Here is an 18,085-nt window from a genome sequence, read left to right as displayed (position 1 = left end):
AGTAATATAAAAAGGACCCCTCTAGTTACCCCTAGATTTACTTAGTACTATATTCTTTTTTTTTAAATATTAAAAGAAATAGCGTTTTCTTTTTAATCGTTAAGAAAATAGGCTTTAGCCCTATTAAATTCGCCCTTTTAGCCGCCTCTATATTTATTATCTAAAGGACCTTCCCTTATTATTTATAAATAAAAGCCTACTTATTAAGAACTTCTATTACTTTTTATTTATTTAGCCTCGTATATCTTTTAAAAACTAACGGGGTAAAAAAAGAATAATTAATATCGTCGATTTTATTATAATCTAATTCGTTAGTATAGGGGATAAGATTTTCTTTATTTTCTAAATCTCTTATAGGGAGTATATACTTTAGGCCGCTACTTTAGCTACCGTTACCAGGTTCCGTACCCCTAAATCTACTTTTATATATAATAAGGAATTAATTAAACTAACGAGGGCTAGTTTTATTATTTACTACTCTTAACTTTTTATATTATTCGTACGATTTAGTACGCTCTTTTTTAAAGTAGTTATTTAATTAATATTTTATTTTTTTATAAATATAGTATTACCTCTTTTATTACTCTACTTATAAGTTAAATTTTTACTTATTTAACAAATCTAAGCCTCCTTATTAGCAATTACTATATCTAGCCTCTTTTCCTTTTTTATTATACGTTCGATCGACTTAATATTATTAATAAGGGCCGTTATATACTTAGAAATAAGTTTAGTATAGTATTCTTATTTTAATATTAAAACTAGATCTTAGCCTCGAGTAGAGCGTTTTATAGTCTTTAGGTGCCTAGTATAGGGTTATTTTTACCTCTAATATACGCTAGACTACGGTATAAAAATATCTAACTTTCCGCTTATTTATCCCCTTATTTAGCTAAGTTTTTGCTAACTTATTAATTCGATTAATAAGCTTTTTAAAGATCTTTACTTATAATTTACCCTCTATTATCCTAGCTATAAATATAAAAGAAATTGCTCGTAGCTTAAATAGGAGCTCTAGGTTCTTATTATAAGTCTTAAAGTAGTTTCGGATTATATTAATTATACTAAAAAAGTCGTTTCGATCGAGATTACGCACCGCTTTATAATAATAATTAGAGGTTTTACTTACGAGTATAATATTAATTACTAAATAGTATTAGTATTCCCTAATTCTAACTTTTTTATAATAATTATAAAACATCGTTAGGGTTTTTTATAAGACCTTATACTTCCCCCTAGAATATAATTTCTTTTTTAAGAAGATTTTTTTAAAGTTTATAAATTACCTCGTATTTACTACTAGATTTTCAGTATTTATATACGATCCTTACGTTACTACGTACTATTAATAACTTCGGGTCGTTTACCTCCTTTTTTATTAGCCGATTAGTATTAAATTTCGCGTTAGTAATAGTAATAAGTTATAAATTAAAATAAATAAAATTATCGATTATCGTACTTCTAGTACTATATTTTACCTTAGTATATCCTTTTATAATAATAGATTTCTATTAGTAATTATAAGGAAGAAATCTAAGTCGTTTACCCTTTTTTTAAATTTGTTAAAGCAATTATACGCTCTATCGACCTATACTTAGTTCTATAATACGAATTCCTCTTTTATAATTATTGTTATTAGTATTTCGTATAGCTTTTATAATTATAATTACGCTAGTAATACCCCTCATTTATAAAAGAATTTATTAACTATTTTTATAATTCACAAGCTTATGCTCGTAAACTATTCGTTTAGTTAATAACTAAGGTCGTTTATAATCTTATAAAATAGGGGTTACTCCTATAGCCCCTTTTTCTTATAAACCTTAATTAAATAGATTAATACTGCGTTAATTTACTTACTATTAAGCTAATCCGCAATTTTATATATCTACGTTCCCTAATAATCCGAGTTAATATTTACTTACTTATAAAAGATTAAGATTCTATTTAAGATTAGGTTTCGTCCTCTTTTTCCTTACTTTAACTTACTAAGGGTCGTGCTCTAACTTATACTTATATTAATAATTATTAATATATTTAATTTTAATAGGAATATATCTAATCTGCGCACTAGTTATAATAAATCCGTGCTTTTATTACTTAACGAATTTATTAGGGTTTAGAAAATTCCCGCTTTTTCTTACTATTTTGCTACTACTCTTATTTTTATTATTTTTAGCGATTACTACTACCTTTCTAAATTATTAACTATTATATTTATTAAGATCCTCCTTTTTATTTAATATAAAAAGGTAGGTTTTAATAGTTCCTTTTTATAATAATAATAGTAGACGTTTATATTACTATAAAAAGATATAGTAATTAGTCTTAGGATCTTTATTAGTTATTAATTTCTACTATCTTATATATTTCTAACCCCCTAAGCCTCGTATTCTTTATAATTTCTAAATAGTTTCCTTTTTTAACCTACTTCTTTTAGGGCGGCATTTTATAAAAATAGTTAAAAATAAACGCTAAGTAGCTCGTAAAGGAGCTATATAAGTTATTAAGAACCGTATAGGCCGTTAAGTATAATTAACGAAGTTAAGCCCTCTTTTTTATAAAATCGTAGATTTTAAAGACTTATTAAAAATACTTACTTATTACTCATACGTAATAAGGTTAAATATTTTAAAAATCTTGTTTTTTATAGCCTCTCGGTACCTTATTTTATATTTTTAAGTAGTTTTTTTCGTAGTTTAATTATAATTAGGTAATTATTACTTACTAACGATCTTTTTTATTACTTAGTTAATTTTTTAAAATTAATAATCTCGCGCCGGGAGTTAATATAAAAAAAAGCCCTTTAGCGGCCCTTTAAAAAATTCTTTTTTTTCCCCCTTAAATCCTCGTCTTTTTAGCCTTTTTTTAAGCTAATAATAACTCTAGCGGGAGGTCGTAAGACTACTTTAGGGTAGCCGCTTTTTTTTTAAATTAATCTCCGAGATCCGTAATATTTTTAACTTAATATTATTAAAACCTCTAAATCCCCTCCTCTTTTATTAAACCGTCCTCTATATTATATTCTTAAATAAAACTTAGGGAGTAGTTAAGGGAGCTATAAAGAGGTTATTTAAATCGTAGGCTTAAAGTCGTACTTATAAGATCCTTATAATAATAAACTTTTTTATATACTATAAATCTCTTAGCTTAATAACTCTTATAAAGTTACCTTCGCTACTAAGTAAAAATATTTACGTTTAAAGATCCCCTTTTTTAATTACGTAGTGCTTTTTTATATTATATTATTAAGCTCGTTCGTTACGCTAATTAATTAAATAAGTAGTCGTTATATAAGTATTTCTTTTTATTAATTTAACTAGTTAATTTTTAATTACGGGCCGGCTATAAAAAAGTCGTTTAGTAAAAAAGCTACTTAGGGTAACGGTAAAAGGCTAGTTACTTAAGCAGTTCTATTAATTAACGTATTTTAATATAGTAAATATCGACCTCTTATAAGTAATAAAAAGCTATAATTACTTAATTCCGTATAATATTTAAAAATCGCTTCTTTTTTTATCTATTTCTATAAGGTTAATTAGTATAAATCTCTTATCCTATATAATATTAAGAGGTCGTCTCTTTTATATAGCGAAATACCTTACTAATTTACGATAATAAAATTTAACTACTAATTAATATTAATATCCTTATTATAAAGTAATTAGTTCGAACTATAGTTAACGAAGAGATTAATTAAACTATATAAATATTTACGTAATAAATATAAAAAGGAGGTTTTAACTATAAGTTAGGCTAGCTATAATAATCGTAAATAAGGCCCCTAATTAGCCCCTGCGCAGTCGGCTATATGCTGCGGTCGAATTGGACTTCCAATCCGACATTAACCCCCTTTTCTCTGGCCTAATCTTCCAGCCATTACCCATTCGACCCAACAGCCATATCCGGACCCAACCTCCCGCCGAAACGACGCGCTCGCAAGAGACATTGGAGACAATGCTGCAAACCAAACTTTTGAAATTCACCGCAAAATACACCTAAACACGCAATAGAAGGTGTTGCGTCGAGGAAATCACACTACCAAATTTGTCATCTATTCTATTCCAGCACTGTCGACCGAGAGCATCTGACTTGAACTCAAGTGCCCAGTGTGCGACAGAGATACAAACAACCTGGGAGAATCCACCGGGAAGCGGACCCACTGGACTCGGTGCATCGAGTTTGAGAACCCGAGCATGATATTCACGGCGATGGAAGCGAGCATGGTCGAATACGGCTGCGTGTGTGGACGTCATTGACAGCAGCAGGCAGGCCATTGAATTCACCGTCCATAAGCCGAATGGCTTGACAACTGTGAGAAATTGATTGTTTACATGAAATCGTTGAACAGTGCTTAACTGAGTCTCTTTCAGAGGTTGACTTGGCATCTTACAATGCTACTGAGACCCCCTTCCTTTGGCGGCAACTAATTCTTGGCCTCAACTACCTTGAGGACTCAGGAGACTATTCTGATGCTGTATGCCGTATTCACCCTTGGTTATTTCGGTCAAGTTTTGCTATGATATCAAGCCCTGTGGGCGCGGTAGGAACTATTTGACATCGACGTTTCATGATCCGAACTCGGGGCTAATCTATACGTCTTCTTCACGCATGTACCCATTCTACACGAGGGAAAATGCCCTTTTCAGTCATTGATTCATTAAGGTTCTCATTCTGCCAAGCTCATTACACCGGTCAAGCTGCAACCAAAATCCAGAAATCAACCGCTTAATTAATATAAAGGAGACTAGGCAGATGGGATCTCCAATCTCTTCCCCGACTTCAAATCTCTCACCCTCATACACCCATTCTTTACTACACGTTGTCACCACCTCTCCATCCCAACACCCACAGGCTCAGCAGGCATCTCGTGCCTCGGCTCGCACGCCTCCACCTCGAACCGCTCGCGGCTGTGCGCCGGCAACTCCAGCTTCCACGCGGCGGCCTCGTCTTTGGCCCGCAGCTGCCGCTCGGCGTAGACGAGGATGTCGCCCTCCGTGTGGACGGCCATGTCCCGCCTCCGCTTGACGTACCTGCGGACCAGCCCCGCGAGGAGGACGAGGAGGATGAGGGCGCCGAGCGTCGCGCCGACGGCGATGCCCGCGACTGCGGTGCTTGAGAGTTGGTCTTCGTCGGCGGGGGCGGTTGGCGATTGTGCCGGGGAGGAGTCTGGGGTTGATGTTGGGGTTGCTGATGCGAGGGCGAGGGCTGTTGTTGTGGCTGTTGCGGATGATGTTGAGGTTGATGTGCTGTCGGGCTCGGTGATGTTGAAGTAGTGAGATGTCGCGCTGCTGCCCGACTGTCCCGTCTTGAAGAGTTGAAGGAAGTAGACCTGGCTCAGGTCTGGATTCATTGTTGAAGGAAAGCCTGCGTAGCTTACGGTCCAGACGAGGCTCTTCACCGTGGAATTGGCTTTGCAATGGTGTCAGACGCAACTCTGAGAAGGTATGTTGTGGTAGGGACTTACATGCGAGCTTGGCATAGGGCCCCTTGACATTTCCCGTGGGCTGCTGCTGCCATAAGATCAGGTCGATGTTCTTGAGATCCATCTCCCACTGCAAGTCAATGTTGTCGCCGAGGGTATAGACTGGGTTATCCCGGAAGTCTCCTGCCGGACCCGGGCCCGGTGGGCGGCGGAAGCGGTTCTCTGAGCGCGCACATGCCGGGAATACGACACCGAAGAGGAGCACTGCGAGAATGTGCATCACGAATGCCGGTGATGGTTTCTTGGTGATGTTCTTGTCGTCTGTATCTGAGTGGATGGGCAGATGGACATTGGGCAATCGAGGAGAGTGGAAGCCACTCTGCCATGGGACATATTGTGTTTTTGCTCGATTCCTTGTCTTTCATTGCAAACCCGTTGCCCTGTCCCCCACCTCGATGTCGACTGTGCGCGATGGAGGGGTGAGGTTTTCATTTTAAACGTCCTAGCGACGGATCTAGTCAGCGTTGACCTAAACAGTAGTGCCGTTTCGGAGAGTCGAAACGTTGAAGCCTAGACGCCACTGAATCCGCCAGCTATTTGTGCACTGCCAAGACGGGCCAGTTTCGTTAGTAATTCAGAGAGATGCTTCAGAAGACGGCATAGGTAAAAGTAGAGTTCTATGTGGCTTAACGTTGGTTTCGAGACGTGCTGGAGAGGCTGGTGGTGTTGTGATGCATCGATGGATTCAACAGGGTCAATCTCCGTGGGCCCAGCTATTTCGCGTCCAAAATTAAGCTGATTGGATAGCTACGATGGTGATTGACAGAATTAAATGATTCGATAGGCAAAAAAGCAAAAGATAACTCCTCGACGGGGAATTGAACCCCGGTCCCCTGCGAATCGTTGAATCTTCAATGACAAGCAGATATCCTCACCACTAGACTATCGGGGATTGGTGGATGTTGACATCCAGTGACAGTTGGTTGGAGGGGAATGTGCCTAGCGGCTATATATACCCACTATAGAAGTTGCGCCCCCAACGCCGGGTCCCACTATGCCCACGTCGATTTCCGGAAGATCTGCAATTTGCAAATAATTCCCAAAACTTTTTCTTCGAAGAAATTGATTGACTAGGTATTCATCGTCATGAGCGAGTAGCCCTCTGTTTTGGTGCGAATTGCACTATCCCCACATGAATACACCGGCGAAAAGCCGTCCCATTCATTCTATGGGCGTCCCACTCAGTCGCCTCTCCGAAAGCGACATCTCTCCTTCTCATGCGTATCTCGGTACCACTTCGTCGTTAAGACCTTGGTGCAACATTCGTTCCTGCACGGATACCTCTGTCTCTTCTCGCGATTAAACGAGCACCCCTCGCGAAGGTGCTTGTTGCGGTTGCTCACACTTGAGAACGTCTTCGTGCATTGCGGTGTGAGACACTGGAGTCTATCGCCTCGGTTTCGGTGGTCGCGCGGCGTCGAGCGAGATATCGTCGAACCTGCGGCGCTGCCGATGCTGCTGTTGAAGATATGAGCACGAGTCAACATTGGGACCAGGTGAAAAGCGGCCTACCTTAAGCTCGATGACGATACGTTCCGGCGGAGTTCAAGTGTGCTGAGCGACGAGAAGCTGCTCGACGGCGTGATACATGCGTCTGAGCCATGGGCTGGCGATTGTACTGTGAATGGTGGGGCAGAAAGCTGGCCAGTAGCTTGGCTGGATTGAACCGAGATGCCATGCATTTTAAGGTACTCTGCTAGTAGAGCACAGCAACGAAGATATCCCGGAGACGTAGTAGTGAAGGTCTCGGTGAAGGCATTTGTCGATCCAGAGTGCAAGCCTAAAGGAATGTTAGTATACGACTCTTAAGCAGTGCGACGCTGCACTTACCCACGATCAGCGCAAGCACGATTGAGAAAGCCACCGAGAAGAGGAGCAGCATCGTGGTCGACGAGAGAACGTCCTCCCAGCCTCCATCAAATGATGACGAAGAAGCTGGCTGTCTGACAGTAGTTTCCTCAAAGCGTTCCATATGTAGAAAGTCCGCCCACACTAGATCATCGCGTTGGGTCGATGATCCGGCATAGGAGGCTTGTCCCGGTTGTGATCGGCCCGGTATCGTCTGGGCCTGAATACTACTGACTCCTGCATGTGTTTCTTGGTCATCGAATGCCCTTTGTATAGCTGCAAGCCTAATTCCAGGCGATGAAATCTTTGACGGTATGGTCTCTTTGCGCTTCTCGAGTGAGATGAGGTTTTGAGCCAAGTCGTGGAAATGCGGCAGGTGTTCTGGGTCAAGTTGTGATGGTCTGTGACTTGACGGCGTGTATGCCCACATGCGGAATGCGAGCTCATCGAATAGGAGTTGCGATGATGCTGGTAGAATGGAGCGCCACCGGTCAAGGTCATCAACAAACCTGAGTCAATGTTAGCTTTGGCATGCCTAGATGTAGGACTACGCACGAGGGTGCGCTCTGAGGCAGGGAATTGCGAGCAATGGCTTACTGTAGAGATAGGGAATCGTCACTTGAAAGCAACATTAAATATGTGGCATTGGCCACCAGCAGTGCGTCGAAAACTTCCACAAGCGACGATGGCGGACTATCCTGCATCAGGCCACGGAACACACCAAGGCCACGATCCCAAACTGTATTCGAATGGACGTAGTCCCCAGCTAAGTCGCGAAGTTCTTCATGGTCCGAGCAGTCACAAGCCCCATGGAATTGAGAGCACAGTATCTCCATAGAAGAGACCAGGCTCTGCCCCAAGAGTCGCCGGCGGTGGCGAGAGCATCTCCGTCGGACTCGTTCTTTGGGGGCATAAGCCTCTCGATCGTGGCGGCGGTTACCCGGCACGCTGGTATGATTGGTATGATGGCTACTGGTCAGGCTTGGAATACCATTCGGCTGGATTCCAGTACAGTTCAGACCGGACGACACACGAGGCAATGCGGCGGTGGGAGTTGCCTCCATAATGCTCAAGCCTGCAAAACAGTCAAACGTGTCATCCGGAGCTGTCGACTGTGGAACGTCCATGACGCCAAACGCCAGCATAGTTTCCATAATCTGTGTATTCTCATCAGAGACCGCGATGGCGATTGCCTCTCGTAGCCCCTCGGGTAGGGATGTTCGCAGCAGTATCGCGCGAACAATTTCGGCCTGCCCCCAGTAGACTGCCGCCGAAAAGGGTGTCAAGACTACATGCTCTGTGCCGCCGCCCACCTCGTCGTCAGCGTAAACACCTAGAAAGGTGACCCCTTGTTGTAGAAGGTTCTCTGCTTGCGCAATGTGGCCAAGCCGTATGGCGACGTGAAGGGGGTCGTTGGTTATGTCTCGCAGGAACGGCCCGGGCTGGCTTGTGGATTTGTCTTTTGTTCGCGACGCCAGGTCTAGAACATAGCGATAGATGTCCAGTCGACCTCTGTCGAGCAATTCAAGGAGCAAGTCAGGATTTGTCTCCCACTCGACTTCACCAGTGCGGACAACAGGTTCGCATAGATCGTGTAAGGCAGTGAGATCACCAGCAAGGGCAAGCTCGGTAAACTTGGACGCTAAGGCTTCGAGGAACGCGTCATCTAGAACATCTGGGAGGAGACCTAGAGCGAAACAGGCGTCGAGGTCGTCCAAACCGGCATCTATGCTTCGTTGGTGCATGTCGTGAAGCTGACCGATAGATAGTACGCCACTCGATCGGTACACTTCAGTGCCGATTCCAGCGAATAGTGCTCTATCTAGGAGTAGGTCGCGGACGAGTAGACGAAGCTCGACTGTTGTAGGGTGCGATGGCGATACATTTTCCAGGTGGTGTAAGTAAGCCTTGAGAATTGCGTAGTTCTTCAACAGATCGGGTAGGTCGAAAGGAGAGGGCATAGCAATAGCGAGTGATTGTAGTAGTGTTAAGCTCTGGTATTCAATCTCTATGGTTTTGGAAAGGCGGCTCTTGGAGACGGTGAACGCTGGCTGAGATGTTGGAGAGGAGTAGAGAGGCAGATAGACCCCTGAGCCAGGCGAAACTGCTTGGAATACTTCCCCGCTGTCATGATGAAGTTATACCTAGAAGTCAGCCAGTCTGCTCCCGGACATTCATGAAGTGCAACCCCAAGCGGGATGATAGCGACGCTGTACCTGAGAACAGATCACAATTGTAGGAACAAATGTATACAAAATTGTTTTAGGAATTGAAAAGTAAGATTGGAAAACACTGCTACATATGGAACTTCATGATTCGAATCCTGATGAGACAAATGCATGGCGTACCTTTCAAACACTTCCGTGTAAGCGAAACACGGCGCATCATCGATAAAGTCATGGCTCACTGACGGCCCATTCGATACGAAGCTACTATTAGGCCATGATAGAGCCGCTGGGTGAGACTTGAGATTCTCATCGATATCGGCAAGGCGGAGGTTCAGACCTAGAGATGACAGAGACGCCATCTTGACGGTCTAGGACAGCATTGGCGTCAGGCAGTGGAGGCAGAGGATCAGGAGTCGGGGATTGCGTAAAGGTCCTCTCGCGAAATCAATGGGTGAGAAATAACCTCATATGCCAGCTTTGAGATATGAGGAGTGTGGTGAGACGTAAGAGAAGCCCGCCATGAAGCTGGGCGGCTTGGTGTTGATGAAGGGATGCCTGGATAGCGGCCCCGCGGATGAGGCTGACATGGTGCCCCGGAGGTGTGGTGGGTCCCCTGAATTTAGGAATCGGCGGCAGGTCACGCGCGGGGCGCCGTGGACGCTGTGACTGGGCACTAAACGTTGATTTGGAGTTGCCGGTGTGCGTCGGTATGCGAGTCGAGAAACGTGATGCCGTGCAGATACGCTGCTTCAGGGCATCGGTTGGTATTGATTCGCCACAGCAGTTGCCTTGTGTAGACGACATTGTCTAGAGTGCTCTGCCTTGGCTGCCTCCATCGCGACATGTTGACGATTCCGACACCGACGTTAGGAACTGGTGCCCGCTACGATATGTAGCACGCAATGATGATGCATTCTAGGCAGACTTCTGCGCTATCGTGCATACAAACCAGTTCACGGGACTTGTTTCTGAGGCAAGGAGGAAGCGAGATACCTAAGAAGAAGAGAATGGCATATTCGTCGGTATATCAAGACGACAGGAGACAAGGTACCTAGAGAGCTTCATTCTCGAACTCGCCAACCGATATGCTGGTATCCAGCGCTTACATAAGGCTCACGAGAAAAAGCTGACATAATCGAAGCACTTTAGACGCCGAATCGTGCAGACCCGCATGGCTGATTTCGGCTGCCTTTCATTGGCCAACACCCGGTTAATTGAAATGCCCCACGACGCGACTCAACGCGTCTCCCGGCGCCAGAATCCGTAGCAACATTTCCAACTTTCGTCTGCCCTCAACACCAAGCCCACGGAAGACTTGCCCATATCCACATGCTCACATAACGCCAACATGTTGCGACACGACTTCAACCGGATCGACCCCAAGAGGCGCAATGTCGTCGACCATCGCAAGAAGCAGTTTGCTTCCCCTGCCTACAAGGAGCTCGAATACCCCCACAGACTCAACTTTTACACCGACGCGCCGACGGCCGACATTACTCTCGAACAATTCGAACAATGGGCCATTGACCGTCTAAGGGGTGCGTCTACCAGTATTATCTCTGTCTCTCGCCGCCACTAACACCATCCTCAATCAGTTCTTGCCGAGTTGGAGGCCTGCGCGTTCCGCAACAAATCCCCCCAAGAAGTCGCGAACCACATGAAGCCGCTCCTCGACAAGTACCTCCCGCTCGAGTCCAACACCTCGCACTCGCCAAAGCTCTTCGCCCAGCGTCAAAAAGATCACTACAGTCACTTCATTCTCCGCTTAGCCTTTGCCCGAACTGAGGACCTCCGCCGTCGCTTTACCCGCGTGGAGACGATGCTTTTCCGCTTGCGATTCAACAGCGACGACATGAGCGAACGGGCGGCCTTTGTCGGTAGCCTGGATCTTGACTGGTGGGAAGCTGTTACGGATGATGAGAAGCGCGAGTACTCGTCCGAGCTGGCGGCCATGTCGCGCGGCTGGGGCAAGACGGCTTCGACAGAAGACGACACATGGTTCAAGGTTGACTGGGCCCGGGTCCCGGAATTGGTGGAGCAGCGCAAGGTGTTCTTGAAGGCAGGCAAGGCGTTTGTACCAGGGAGAGAACAGGCCAGCATGGTGAACGGAGAGTTCGTCTCGCGGTTGGAGAGACAACTAGAGGTAGGCTCACGACACGGCCACAGTGTCTGGTGAATACTGACGTTGAACAGCTTACCGCACGCGCTCTTCCCCGACTCGACGAAGACGACCGTCTGACCCCGATCCTCGACCACCTCTCCAAGAACTTCATCACACCAGACAGCTCATACAGCTCAAATACCGGCGCCCCGCCCGGCGCCGAGATCACCGCCCGTAACATTGACAACCTCTCACAACACTTCCCCGCCTGCATGTCGCACCTCCACCGCTCACTGCGCCGTGACGCTCACCTCAAGCACTTTGGCCGCCTGCAATACTCTCTTTTCCTCAAGGGCATCGGCCTGAACCTCGAAGAGTGCCTTGTCTTCTGGAGGCAGAGCTTCCGTAACATCACAGACGACACATTCAACAAGGAGTATCGTTACAACGTGCGTCACGTATACGGCGACGTTGGCGGCGACTCAAACCGTCGCGGAGGTGGCTACAGCCCGTTCAGCTGTCAGAAGATCCTGACCGAGCACCCGCCGGGCTCGGGCGAGGCCCACGGCTGCCCCTACCGCCACTTCAACTTGGAGAACCTGACCACTCTGATGCAAGGCATGGGTGTGAGCGACCGAGCCACATTGCAGGGCGTCAAGGAGGATAAGGAGAACCAGAAGTTCCATATGGCGTGTAATCGGTACGTCTCAATGCTCCGTTTTGTTTTCTACCGTTTTTGGAGACCATTGACTAACATGCCTCCAGCGTTTTCGAGCACTTGCACAAGCAGGAACTTAAAAAGGCAAAGGACGAGGGCGTGTTCACGTCTGCACAACTCGAGACAATCGTCCATCCCAACGAGTACTTTAAGCGCAGCTACCTCCTCAAGAACCTCGACAAGGCGACAGATGTCAAGATGGAGGGGTGAGCGTAGCCTGATGCCTCATAGTAATAGTATGCCTTGTGACTCACGACAGAGTCTCCCACGGCCAGTGGTTCGAGAGTTTTCTCTCGAGGCAGGGACTTAGCTCGAGCAAGCGTACAGCTAAGCTTTTCTGCCACAAGGCTTGTGTTGATAAGCTCGCCGACGGAACATACCTGGGGGCGGGAAGCGGCTGCCTCACTAACGAAGCGTGTGGCTTGATGAAAGAGATGGGTTCCACGACGGTCTGGACCCTGTTGCCAGCGAAATGCTGCAGCAGAGAGTGTCGGAGTAGGAGGGCGTTGGATAACGATGGCAAATGTCCTTTCGCGAAACTACCTTGTGGCGATAAATCGGCGTTTATTCTACTTAAATTTTTTGATGAAGGATTGGGTAGGGTTCGCGAACGCGCGGGCGGGAGGGAAACTTGATGTCATGGTTTAGGTTCGTTTCTTGCGGAAAGTGTAGTTCGAGGACAGCAGAAAGGAAGAGCCATCCGAAGTATTCCTTGTCTCTGAGTGAAAGGCTTGACATCTCCCACGTGTCCCGCCGTGTCTCGTTTCAAAAAGGAGACGGTGAAGCAGATGGAGGAAGAAAGCCCAAAGCTGGCCAATGTTTCCGCCTTGATCGGAACCAGAGAGACCGACGAAGGAAGCTCTCCGTCGGGAACAACCCATCGGTCTCGTTCCCGTTCTCCTTGTCAAGATCAAGCTCCCTCCCCTCCCTCCCATCTCTTGCCTTTGTCTTTTGCTCTCGGCTCGCTCGGTGACTTGACGGAAGTTTGAGGTTTCACGATCACGATCGGACTAATGCTAGACTCGCGGACCATACCGTGGTGGATTTACTGGGGTTGAGAAGGGCGGAAAATGACTAAAAAACGGGACCGTTTGTGTTTGGTTTCTGCCTTTCAACTCTTTTCCGGGGGGGACTGACAAACAAAGAAAGGTCATGGACCTTGGGGTTGGATTGTTCCAGAGAGAGACATACAGAGACTACTTAGGTCTAGATTCAGGTCGACTCTGCGGAAGTTCCCCTTCTACACTACCTAAAGCATCACTCCTCCAACATGCAGTGCTCTTTAGTAAGGAGCCAGGGAGAAGAAACAAGCCTTTTGCTGCGAGCTGCGACTTTAATCGGGATAGCCTTCATGAAGCTGGGTAAGGGTAAGTCTTCAGAGAAGGGGCGTGCGAGCGTGCATGCGGGCAGACGGTCTTGTCTGTTCCTGTCCGTCCGTCTGTCTGCAAGTGGTTACCTAATGGAAGCCCCGGATGCCACGGCACTCTCGGGCATCACGAGATGCGGACTTGCTCGAGAATCCGCGGCGTCTGGTGACAGTTTTATGGTTTCTTCAGCATGTCGCCAGGCAGGATCATCACAGATCCCGAAGCAGCTGGCGCGGAGCCGGGTGCTTTTCGTTCGTGCACGCGGGAGCGCTTGCAGGTCGAATCAATCCGATGTGAACATCTCTGCTCAATTCTCTTGCTCGCTTGTCATTTGCTCGGGAGGCTTCAGGGATGTGTTTGCGATGACTCTCTATTCTCCCCGATGGCTGTTTACTGGCACGAAACGTGTGATCACCCGCTTGGACTATGGTTGCCCTCTGCCTCGGATCTCCGTCTGGTCTCTCCGTATGGTATCGTGAGGCCTCCCCTGCAAGTGGGCAGAATTTGGTGGACGAGACCAGACTTACAGAGTCCGGGCTGGGGCTGGGGCGATAGGGCTACCCACGGCTTTTGCGGGAGGTGACATTCTATCTGGAGACCATTTGATGATAATTAGACATGACTCTCAATGACATTCCGCTGCAAGTTTGGTCCTGGACTCCTGGTGCGACCACAGAATCCAACGCAGTAACGCAGCATTAAAACAGAGTTTCTGCTTTGCATGTGGACCGGTCCAGAACGCTTCCCCCGACCTCTGGCCCCTGGTCTGGCCGTAGAGCGGTCTGGACCACCTCTCTTTCTGTCCCCTCGAGACCTCAATCCTCGTCAAACACCCTGAGCTGGCGAACCGTTACACAGGAGCAGGAGCTTGTCTGGACTGGGGGAATGAGCTTGGTTGCTGGCTTCCTGCCAGGGCTGTAAACTCGCTCCTCCAGGGTCCGGAACGCGAAAGATGCGCTCGGAAACCGGTTGCTGCTGTGTATTTTGCATGGTGAGCCAAGGGGCCCTGGGCATGGAATGAAAAGCCGGGTTTTGACGGTGAGGGAGTGAGCATGCAGGGCACGATGCTCGCTCCAACTCTAGAGAAGTTCATCCGCCCCATCTGAAGGCTGAGGCCGGAGAGATTCCAGACTCCTCACGTTCGCGACGCCGAGGGAGGGGTCTCGAATCCAAGGTCGGGCTCATCTTTTTTCTTTCTCTCTCACTTTATCGATTCTCCACCATAACCTCGGCGTGGAGATCGAGCTGAAGCGTGCATTGGCAAACCTCAGTTGAGGCCAGCCAGCTAAGGCAGACGAAGAAGAAGAAAACAGCCCGAACGCGGCTCTGCTCTCCTGATGCTCTGTGCCAACGACGACAGTTCTTTGCGGGGGTGAGTGCTGTGTGTGTGCCTGCGTTCGACCGAGATCTAGACCTGGTGGTGTATCTCTAGAAGCTATTCACAAATGTCGGGGGGGCAAAACGGACGGACATGCGTTGCTTGACGGTTTTCCACTATTTCGTATGCAATAACCGATAACACGCCTATTCCCCATCGTGGATGGCATCGTGGGGTGCAGACCAAGAAACATCGTGGCCTTGGTTTTTCGTCCTTCCCCCCCCCCCCCCCCTCCCCCTACGGAAATTTCGTACCAATCTTTTTCGGATTCCGTTTTCTTGAGGACCCTACCTTGCCTTGGATGGGGACTAGGGCGTGTGCATTTCCACGAAAGCGCCGCGCCGCAACACAAAAAGGGCTGGCTGGACTGTACCAGAACGAAATCAGAACCAGGCACTAGCACAGCAAAACCAGGGAAAACGGAGACCCCTCCTCGAATCGGGGGAACGGTTCACTCATGCACAATGAGGTCAGTCGTTCCCTCTCAGAGTCTCACACCCCCAGCGGCCAGACCCGTCTCGACCTCTCACTCACCTCACCCACCCGCCTCCCGGACATGGGGACACTGTCCTCAGAGAGGGGCCGTAACGTGTACACCCTTCCGTTCGGTCTGGTCTGGGCCCCTTTTCCTTTCCTCTCACGGAACCAGAGACGTGTGCATCTTCAACTTCCGAGGTTGACGGTTGATCAGAACGCTAGGGAGGCTGTACACTATGCAATGGCAAGCTGCGTACTTTAGCCTCGGACGATGAGATGAGTGCATCTGCTCACCACAACCCGGATTTCTTCCCCAGATGGGTTGGCTTCCCACGCACCACACCGCATATGATGACCCCGGAAAGAGAAGAATCAAGGATCTAAGAAAAGCATCAGGGTCCCCTCCCTTCTACATAGACTTCTAACCCAACAGACGGTCTACAGACAAGACCCCTTGTTTCTCCGGGCGACGATGTAGGGGAAGATGGGGGGAGTGTGCTGCGTGACGGTAATCTGTACCATCTCGAGATCGTCGACCATCCTGTTCTGAGCAAAACTACGCGGTGAGAAAATGCACACACCCCGTCCTCTTCACCCGCTCTACGAAGTCTGTATACCAGCAGTTATCCTGCGTCGTAAGACCCTTTGGACCCCGTCGACCCTTCAATAAACCCCTAAGCCCCGAAATGCTGCGAGAAGTGCACCACCCTGCCCTACCCTACCCTAGTGCATCGCGGCCTGGACTAAACAGGCGCATAGCACAAAATGTCTTGGAATAGCAACGCCCAGTGATGTCGGCTACGCGTCTGTGTGATTTGCCTATGACGCCAGACCGGGACACCGGGTGACCAAATCCCGCGTTTATTTGGTGTGTTAGTGTCTCTCAAGTTTATTCGGTGGTCCCCCCCCCCCCCCGGTCACTCTCGGATTAAAAAACGTCAGCGTGCCGGTTGGTTGGTTTGACACTTCGGAATGGTGGGAGGAGGACTGAACAAGACAGGGATATGGATTCGAGGTTGGGTGTCAGGTGTGTATAGCGGTGTAAGAGCAGAAACAGCGTTGAGAAGTTGGGAATAGTTGCATTTCGCTGGGTGAAAAGATCATCGCGCAACATTGGGGGGCACTGCTGAGGTTGTCTCACTCCATCGCCCATCACCTCTTCCATGGCGATTTTCAGTGCGGGGTTATGCCCTAGAATGACCAAAGCATCACAACCCATTCTCAGCCTTGGGCTGTTCTTGAGCAACGTCCACGGCGCATACTTGCTTGGTAAGAGATGTAGTGAAAGATCGACTCTAGAAACCCGACCTCTGGCCTCTGACAAATCCGTTGCCGTGGACCCGACCGAGTGGGTTGACTTGTCCTCGGGCACAAGGCTTGCGCGGCGGCGCCTCCCTAGACACGCACGACACGCACTTAGTGCCCAGCCCGCGCGGCCAAGTTCATGGAAATCGTAACACTCAAGAGAGACATCCAACACCGAAACTTGAAGCTATTCGCTTCGCGAGGTCACCATCTCTAGCTAACCCGTCTCACCCGTCTCATCCGTACCGGTTCAACCAGCATGTCGGGTCGCGCAGGCATTGCTTCGCAGATACCAGATACTAACTATGCGCAATTCCCAACTAAACCCCTCGGCCGTCGTCATTTGGTGGCCCACTGACGCTGTTAGCTGCGAGCCAAGGGGTCTCTTTTCCATCCCTAGCATGAACCAACACGGGTGTATAGTGTTAGCATTGACGACATGATGAACGGCGTAATGGCATCCTGAGCCTCACGACCAAAGCCGTCAGAGCTGCGACGCCGAGGCCCCGGGTGGCCGAGGCTGTTCCAGATCAGCGGGATTCAGCTAACAAGAAGGGTTTCGGGGAGCCAAGTGGAGTTGGGAATGCGATGGCGAACACGACAATGCGAATGCCGAGAGAAAAGATCACGCCGCGGACTCGGCCGGTGGTTTTTCTCGCCGGCTACGGATCGGTTGCCGTGTTCGGTAAGTTAGTCATCGAGCTTTGTTGAGAGGCTTCACTACCAAGCCACAAGCCTCGGAGCCTCGGAGTTTTCTTGGCAATCGCTTCCATAGACAGATACGGATACGTGATACGTGCAACGAACCATACAACACGGGCCCCCTTTCTTGATGGTGTTCCAGAAGCGAACGATCGAGACTGATAGGATGCGGTCAGGGACAGGCCGAGGGAGCGGTAGGACCACCACTCTAAATCACCGGATGAAAGACGTCTCTTGGCAGTAATCGATGCCATCACCGTTTCTGCTTACGTGTGTGTGTGCTCTGGGCGACGCGGATGAGAACCCCGGAGCCGATCATCCCCGGTCCCATGCTATTGGCTTGCGACTAAGAGTAGACTTGACATCATTCTTGCGGCGTGCCTACGAGATGCCCCGCCGACCGTAGAGTCTAGATCTATACTGCACTAACCAGACAGCTCTGCAACACCTCGTCGTACTGGTGATGGGCGTGCGTTTGTCTCCAGAGTATAATCCTGGTACACCTGGATCTGGCCAAGACGTGATTCCTCATGTTA

The 18,085-nt window shown here is 47.9% G+C and overlaps 4 protein-coding genes and 1 non-coding gene across 5 annotated transcripts; 2 read left to right on the top strand and 3 right to left on the bottom strand.

Annotated features, from left to right (window-relative positions):
• Window positions 1-4,825: 4,825 nt before the first annotated feature.
• CLUP02_09904 (uncharacterized protein) lies at window positions 4,826-5,804 on the bottom strand (the record flags this gene model as incomplete). The annotated part of the gene is made up of 2 exons (XM_049288880.1): window positions 4,826-5,412; window positions 5,468-5,804. Coding segments are annotated over 2 exons (924 nt in total), but the record flags the coding sequence as incomplete, so codon positions are not given.
• Window positions 5,805-6,288: 484 nt separating this feature from the next.
• CLUP02_tRNA161 lies at window positions 6,289-6,377 on the bottom strand. Its single transcript has one exon. It is a non-coding gene; the product is annotated as a tRNA-Asp (tRNA).
• Window positions 6,378-6,871: 494 nt separating this feature from the next.
• On the bottom strand, window positions 6,872-10,305 carry CLUP02_09903 (uncharacterized protein; the record flags this gene model as incomplete). Its single annotated transcript, XM_049288879.1, has 7 exons — window positions 6,872-6,940; window positions 7,049-7,103; window positions 7,217-7,265; window positions 7,316-7,842; window positions 7,931-9,457; window positions 9,682-9,869; window positions 10,087-10,305. The coding sequence occupies 7 exons, from the start codon at window positions 10,303-10,305 to the stop codon at window positions 6,872-6,874; spliced, it is 2,634 nt and encodes an 877-aa protein (XP_049146023.1).
• Window positions 10,306-10,586: 281 nt separating this feature from the next.
• On the top strand, window positions 10,587-12,819 carry CLUP02_09902 (eukaryotic and archaeal DNA primase; the record flags this gene model as incomplete). The annotated part of the gene is made up of 6 exons (XM_049288878.1): window positions 10,587-10,592; window positions 10,769-11,039; window positions 11,097-11,644; window positions 11,695-12,302; window positions 12,368-12,526; window positions 12,753-12,819. 6 exons carry the CDS (start codon window positions 10,587-10,589, stop codon window positions 12,817-12,819), a joined length of 1,659 nt encoding a protein of 552 aa, XP_049146022.1.
• Window positions 12,820-13,671: 852 nt separating this feature from the next.
• On the top strand, window positions 13,672-15,926 carry CLUP02_09901 (uncharacterized protein; the record flags this gene model as incomplete). The annotated part of the gene is made up of 12 exons (XM_049288877.1): window positions 13,672-14,157; window positions 14,217-14,266; window positions 14,334-14,451; window positions 14,500-14,678; window positions 14,735-14,826; window positions 14,959-15,059; window positions 15,120-15,188; window positions 15,247-15,259; window positions 15,400-15,514; window positions 15,570-15,656; window positions 15,715-15,740; window positions 15,805-15,926. The coding sequence occupies 12 exons, from the start codon at window positions 13,672-13,674 to the stop codon at window positions 15,924-15,926; spliced, it is 1,458 nt and encodes a 485-aa protein (XP_049146021.1).
• Between the last annotated feature and the right edge of the window lie 2,159 nt (window positions 15,927-18,085).

Source organism: Colletotrichum lupini, chromosome 5 (genome assembly GCF_023278565.1).
Source record: "Colletotrichum lupini chromosome 5, complete sequence".
NCBI lineage: Eukaryota > Fungi > Ascomycota > Sordariomycetes > Glomerellales > Glomerellaceae > Colletotrichum > Colletotrichum lupini.
The sequence above is the reverse complement of the archived record's forward strand: the minus strand, read 5'-3'. Positions and strand labels throughout refer to the sequence as shown.